A 7,412-nucleotide genomic window follows, 5' to 3' on the forward strand; every position below is an offset into this window, starting at 1 on the left:
ACAGGGAGGAAATTAACACACACCCTGGGTTCTCTGTATGTATGCACGTGGTTCCCATCCATCCCCGTGCTTCTCATCACCTTTTTGTCCCCTCCTCCCCTCTCCCCTTTCCTCTTCCTACATCCCCACACACCCCCAAAACACCCCAATCATCCTGCATCAACAGGCATGTGAACCCAGTGTTCGGTTCAGCTCTTTCTCTCTCCCTCTCTCTGCCTGCTCTATTTTCATCTGTGTGCTTCCACTCTCCTAGCTTTCGGGTAATTACCTGGCATTTGCATTGCAAAGTCCCCTGTGCCGCCCTCAGCTCCTCCGCAGGTGATTGAGCTTCATTTCCCCAGCAGATAAGAGAGAGAGAGAAAGGGGAAGAGAGAGGAAGAGAGAGGGGGAAAAGGGGGTATTGCAGCAGGGTGTGATGTTATTCTGGCTTGCAGGATATAGGAACAATGCCCTGGATTCTTTGTTACTGGTAAATTGGCTGGTTCAGAGCGTGCACAAGAAGTTCCCACACGTAAATAATCGCCCTCATTACTACCCCCTTACTGGTGGGGCTCCATCTAGAAGATGTAAAGCATGTCTGGCTTTTGATGACTGAGACACATCCACATCATTCAGTGCTGCACAGTTGTCCAGACGATTAATGCGACTTGCTTGAAGACATGGGGCTGCAATTTGCAACTTTCTGCACGTCGAAACTACAGCAAAGATGACAAAGCATTAGTGATGGGTGAAAACGAACAAACTATTCTGGTCAAACCCGGAACATAGTGAACTAACGGGTTAGCCTGTCGAACGCCCATGTGCTTATGAATCTCCCGACTTTTCCCCACTCGCCCATTCTGTAATTATTGTAGTGCAGCAGCAGCACTGAATGAGTGAGCAAGGAACAAAAAAACAAGACTCGAGGCCTCCACCAGCCAAGGCCAATGGTGCATTCACAGGCTCCTCAGATTGCTGTTCTTCTGACTTAGGTGTGTTCATGAGCTTTGAGCTGTAATGTGGGAACAACATGGACGCAACAAAAAAGACGTGTTGTACTTACCTGTTCAGAGTGTTATAATAAAAAGCAATGGTATAGTCAGGTAGGTTGGTGGGGTCCCACTGCACCTCATTGACAGATTTTTCTACATAATCTTCAAGTCGTCCAGTAAAAAATGTAAATGTTCCCAACTCAAAATATTGTCAAAAGGGTCAGTTTGACAGCCATCAGGCTGGCTGTGACTCAGAGTTAGGACGCATTCGCACTGGCGCTATTTGGTTTGCTTTAAACAAACCCTGGTCCACTTCCACAAATAGTCTGGTTCGTTTGGAGTAGTGTGAAAGCTCATTTGAACTCTGGTGCGGACCAAACAAGCGAACCCTGGTCCGCTTGAAAACTGGTGCGGTTCGCTTACAGTGGGAAATGCAAATGGACTGTCCAGCGAACCAAAGAGAGAAAGTGATGTAGAGCGCGTTGCATTTTGGGTAGAAAACTGCTGCTCACTTTAAATGCTCTGATTTGGGGCTCTGTATCTTGCCCAAGGATACTTCGATCTTCCAGTTAGTGGATGACCTGCTCTACCTCCTGAGCCACAGCTGCCCCTCGTACTGAGCTTATATAGCCTACCTACATATACATGGCGTACTGAATCAATGCATTAAAATCAATCTTGTATCTTTAATAATCTAACCTTATACATGACGACTGGTAATGCACTACAGAGAAGTGTTGTGTGGCGGGCAGTCCTAGCTGTCAAACATGCACGTATAAAGGTTACATGTATAAACTCAAAGGAACGTACCCCTACATGCAGGTATAGCTACATATCATCAGCAGTCAAAAGCACCCACTTCTGCCCAATGCAGTTTTCTTGGATGTTTGCCATGTCAGTCATTTTAAAGGAGACAGACATAGGTGTGTGTGCTTTGTCGATACCTCTAAATACTGCTCCTCACTAAAGTACGATGATGATGAAAATCAGATTTACATAACATAATTTCATAATGAAATGTTTTATGACTATTGAACTCACAAGATCAATTCAAAGAAAACTGCTGCTGTGCTCGCCTGGACTCGTTATCTCTTTGCTCCCGAACAGACAGGAATGTAAACAAATGTTTTCTCCTGTTGTCACATACCAGTATGCTCTGAGCATAGCAGGAGCCAAGTCATGTGCTGTAACTGCCTTTAGTGTGTGGTGTTTATAGTTCTATTTTTTTTTTTCAACCTTCATTTTACATCATGTACAAATTAATAGTAATAATTTTATTTATATAGCACCTTTAAAAACAGAGTTCACAATGTGCTTTGACAAACAAAGCAAAGCAGAAGCAGGATATCGCAGAGGCTCCCTGGTACAACAACAGTATATTGTTGTGCCAGAAAGTCTTACACAAGTTTCAAGACTGCCTGATCTATCTGGAAACTTCTATAAGACTTTCTGGCACAGCTCTAAACCAGTCATGTCTATAGAACAGAAACAACTTTGTGTCAACAGGCAGTTATGCATCTGAGTGAGCAAAAACAGGTCGGAGTTCCCCAAGGCTCCAGTCTCGGGCCTCCTCTGTTCAACCGTGATTTGATGTGCCAAACTTTCCTCCCATTAAACAAAGATAATACTTCTACCATATCAATATAAGTCAAATCATGTTTACTTAAAACGAGTGAATGCTTAATGATACTAAAACCAAAGGATGGTAAATAACCTTTAAAGTACTAAGGGGACTGTACTTGAAAAAAAGCTGCAATTTGCAAGAGAGGGGATCATACACAACAAAGGGCCACGGGTTGGACTCGATCCCAGGCCAATGCCAAGGACTTAGTCTACATTGGGCGCACAGGAGAGCTAGAGGTCATCCCTCTTTTGGGGTTTCCTGTCGAATGACATTAATTACATAACTAATAATATTTTGAGAAGAAATAAGTGAACACTATGCTATGATGGTTGGCAAGAATAAAAATGTAAGGCTCTAAAACAAGCAATATAAGACACAAAATAGGATTACTACAGAGAAAAGCCAAAAAGTATGTTAGCTAGAAGTGAAGCATATAAAGTGCAAAAAGGGCAACTACACATGATGACAAAGACCCGCTAAGATACAACGTGACATTGGCATAATAACCCTTAATACACATAATGTTATTCATCTCTACAACAGTAAATACTATTTCAGTAACCTGCTATGAAGTGTGCGCTGCACATGTGAGCATTTTTGATTATCGCCTCCGTCCAGTCCTTTTGCCTTATCACATTTAACCATAGTTATCTTTGTTTTTGTTGACGGGCAGTGGCAGCTGGTATGTGATAAAGTTTTGAGTCATGACTCCTTCTATTCTGGCTCCCAATAACACAACAAGACGACATTTTAAGACTCCTATGTAGCCTACAGCCCTGTGGTGGTGAGTTGTGTTTTGCCTCCAGCTAATAAAATGACTTCATTGTGACATTAGCCCTAAAAGGGTCTATAGCAGGGATGACAAACTCATTTTAGTACATGGGCAACATACAGCCCAATTTGATCTCAGATGGGCCAGACCAATAAAACCATCACACTATAACCTATAAGTACCATCAGCTCTGATATTTGCCCCTTTTTGGTGTAAAGAATTGCAAGTACATTCTGTAGACGTTCATCCTTTACAAAACAGACCAACAGCCTGACATATCTTAAGAAAAATAAGTGCAGTTTTAACAATATTTCTCAGTTTTTCCACATTCAGTCAGTCTTCTTCTCACTGTCATTACGTGTGCATTTATCCAGACATTTCCTTATACAGATTCTTTTGAAGTGAAGCTGCTGATTGACGATATGTTGCACAATGATTAATATCTTTAAACATGGTCACAGTAAGTATTCATTGTTTTATCAGAGAATTGTATTTTGGTCAGGGTGGAAAAGCCTCTTTTTGAATTTTTTGAAGTCGGCATTGTTTGACTTGCTCCTGAAACCGAACACCTCTTAGGACGCATTCACACTAGCGCTATTTGGTCCGCTTTAATCGAATCCTGGTCCACTTCCATGGATAGTTCAAACCAGCGAACCTTGGTCCGCTTGAAAACTGGGGGTCTTGGTTCACTTGCAAGTGAACCCTGGTGTGGTTCGCTTACAGTGGGAAATGCAAACGGACTATCCAGGGAACCAAAGAGAGGAAGTGGACCAAAGATGACGTAGAGCGCATTGCATTTTGGGAAGAAAAAAAAACAAAGCTAACAGTGCGAACCAGGAGAAGCAAAGGTAAAAAAAAAAAAAAAAAAGAAAAGAAAAGAAAAAGTTAGAAAATGTCTCGTGGGCAGACGTGGAGTAGCGAGGAGGTGCAAAAATGCATAAATTGGTGTTGCTCCATTGTTTTTGTGGTTTTTGGTCCGACAAAAGTGCTGTTGTTGTTGTTGTTGTTGTTGTTGTTGTTGTTATTGTGGCGCACAGGATAAGACGTTGTAGTCTGCTGCTGGAAATGTTTGCAGAAGAAGAAGATTGGATAGCAAAGGCATCTGGTTGTGGACACCAGAGACGCATATTAATACCAGGTTTAAATGTATGTGGTCAAGCGCTATCCGATTGCAATCCGATCGCAAGAAACGCATGTTGATGCCAGGTGTAACGGGGGCCATAGTGATATTCTAAAAGAGGATCATCTAGTCAGTCCTGACAGTTAGTAACCTTCTACACACAGACATGTCCACACACATTATATGTTATCTTAACAGGTGCTTTCTAACGTGTATGTGGATGCAGGGGTTGAGCCATTCTGTAGGCCATTAACAGTGGACTCTTGAAGCTCTTACTCATCAGGATTAACCCGCATTCCTTGATGCAAAACCAACCACAAAGGGAGATGATGTATCCATCCATACATCCATACTCCAACCTGATCCACCACAAGCACCTCCCACCGAATGAGAGCTGATAATTGGCGCGAGCTCATTTGCATGCGGAACGGCGTGGATATTTATTTAAATTTAATTTCGTTCCCGCACACGGTGCAGTGTAGGCTTTTGTGCCAAAGTCATATTAACCCCTTGATTAGTTAATATGCAGTGCACGACGGTGCCCACGCACGATGAATATTCATACTGGTGGCGTTTTCGCCGCCGTCTCTTCTCTCTCCACCCCTCCTTTCCTCCTCCCTCCTCTCTGTTCCTCCATCCACCGCCGTGGAAACGCAGCAGCCGGCGTGGCGCTATGGAGGCACCCCGGAAGAGCCTGTCATATTTACAGTTGTTCTCCCAAACTCCATCACACACACTTTGGTTCCTTGTAGTTTGGGTCTCACTCGCTGCCGCCGCTGACACAATGGCAGATAAGACTCAGATGCCGAGCAGAGACCGCGCTCTGAAGGGGAGAGAGGACAAAATGGTCGTGGCAGGTAAATAACACACAGTGACAAGTTGTATCCAGAATGATGGGGGCTGTCCAGCTGTCCTGAGGTGACACCCGGGAAAGTGTCCACGTGCTCGAGTTGCGCCATAAACGGACGCAGGTGACCTCAGAGGAGTTCACCTAAAAAATAATAACCGTGCCTCGTGCTGTTTTATTAAGGAATATAATAACTGGGTGACTTTAGGTGGTTTTATTTAAGTTGTTAGTGAGTTCATTAAGGCAGAGGTATTTTAATAAAGCAAAAAGACATTACACCATATTGAACTTAATGCACACACTTTCTATGTGTAGCCTAGACATACATAGACATGTAGTATTTTGTTTTATTTTAATTTAAATATAGATGTTATGTTTTTGTGTGTGTGTGGTGAGTGGGTGTCTATGTGTTTATAGAACTAAGCGACTACAACTCGCATTTTATTGTGCAAGCCTCTGTTGTAAAATGACACTGAATAAAAAACCTTTGAACCTTGATTGCATGCAGCCAATCACGTGCATTGGCTTTTAGGCCGACCAGATTCTGTAGGGGAGCGCGGGGACCCTCCGTACACGGGTACATTTTAACGTGGACTTTTTAAGTGGTTACAAAGGGTCGATCTTTTCGTGCTTCTGGCCAGTTGACCACAATAGTGCCAAACAGTGACCTGCAAAAGTTCACAGAGATTGGACGAGTTTCGGTGGAGTTCAGTAAAAACAAGCGTTTTCGGCTGACATTCGTGCTTGTTTTTTGATTAATGAGCCGTCTATGTAAGTCACTGAACCAGAAATCCAACCAGATATTATCTAAACAACTGCCTTGTTGCCTAAAACAGCACCATTTTGAACTATGCAAACAACCCCCATTAAGTCTTAGATGCTTGATTAAATCTCCACCGGGCAGGGTTTGTTGTAACATGTTGTTACAGCTAAGACTCCTCTAGTACATTCTCTCTATTTTTGCACATCAAACTTGTGTTCAGTTTGAACTAATGTCCTTAATTTAATGACATAAGCTTTGTATTTTTAATTTGTCAGGTATCTTATTGGCACAGTTTCACAATCTTGTCAATAGTCATACATTCAATCCTCATATTTTGACATGTGGATCTAGTTTACCCAACGAATGTACATCTATCTGTCCAAACGTTAAATATCGATGATAGACTAACAGATGTATGGATGCATATCCTTCCCCAGATGTAGATGGAGAGATAGGTATCTATATCCATATCAGATGAAAAGATAAACATTATATTATATCCATACATCTTTCCATTCATGAAGCATTGGTGGTTAGATAAGGATGTTTGGATCGCTATCAGATATAGATCTATAAACAGTATCAGTCTATAGCATATAGATAAAACTGTGATGAATAAATTGTGTTGAACACACAACTAACCCTCTGCCTGCTACATAAAACCCCACCCATGGGGTACATTGTGACATTTAATTTCCACCACTTCTCGGTGCAATTGTAGAAGAAAGGTAAGTTCTAGAAAAAACAGCAACAGATCATTTGTAGCGGAGATGTGCATGTTAGAATAAAACAAAACAAAAAATAATAATCACAAACAGTTTTAATGACATCGAGCCAAAACTAAAATGTGTTAGGTTGTGCCCTGCTCTCCCCTATGGTATCATGGGTTGAAGGCGACTACCCCTGCTTTCTTTAGCAAATTGTGTATTAGGTATAAACTGAGTTAGAGCTGGACGTGGCTTTCCTTTCTGCAGAAAAGACACACAACAAAAGGGGCAAAATTTAATGTTCATTATTTACAGGGTCCATGGCCAAAACCTTATTCAAATTTGTGTGTGTGGTTTTTAACAGGGAGTCCTTGACATGAGAAAATTTTCCTTGATTGAGATCTGGATTTTGGCTCGGCCAGTGGAGAACAGTCCTGTGTTTCTGTGGCCTCGAGCCAACTTTTTGGCACACTTACTGTGCGTTCACACCAAACGCGATGGACGCGATGAACGCCACAAGTTTCCATTCAAAATCAATGTAAATGACGCGATGACACGCGATGTCGCTTCGGGCGACGCGTTTCAGGCGATAAGAGCCACGCGATGAA

The 7,412-nt window shown here is 42.4% G+C and overlaps 1 protein-coding gene across 3 annotated transcripts in view; it reads left to right on the forward strand.

Moving 5' to 3' along the window:
* The first annotated feature begins 3,305 nt into the window (after nt 1-3,305).
* Nucleotides 3,306-7,412, forward strand: part of msrab (methionine sulfoxide reductase Ab) — a 46,843-nt gene continuing 42,736 nt past the window's right edge. The window contains exon 1 of one of the 3 annotated variants that reach the window (XM_050061227.1): nt 3,306-3,379. Coding sequence is in view for 2 of the 3 variants with exons in the window: in XM_050061224.1 (XP_049917181.1) it covers nt 5,011-5,344 (334 nt within the window). In the remaining variant the exon portion in view is untranslated. Of the gene's footprint in view, nt 3,380-3,784; nt 3,828-4,995; nt 5,345-7,412 lie in introns of those variants that run through there. The other 2 variants (XM_050061226.1, XM_050061224.1) reach the window with 2 other exon arrangements.

The sequence above is a fragment of the Epinephelus moara genome, chromosome 14 (assembly GCF_006386435.1).
Source record: "Epinephelus moara isolate mb chromosome 14, YSFRI_EMoa_1.0, whole genome shotgun sequence".
NCBI classification, from domain to species: Eukaryota; Metazoa; Chordata; class Actinopteri; order Perciformes; family Serranidae; genus Epinephelus; species Epinephelus moara.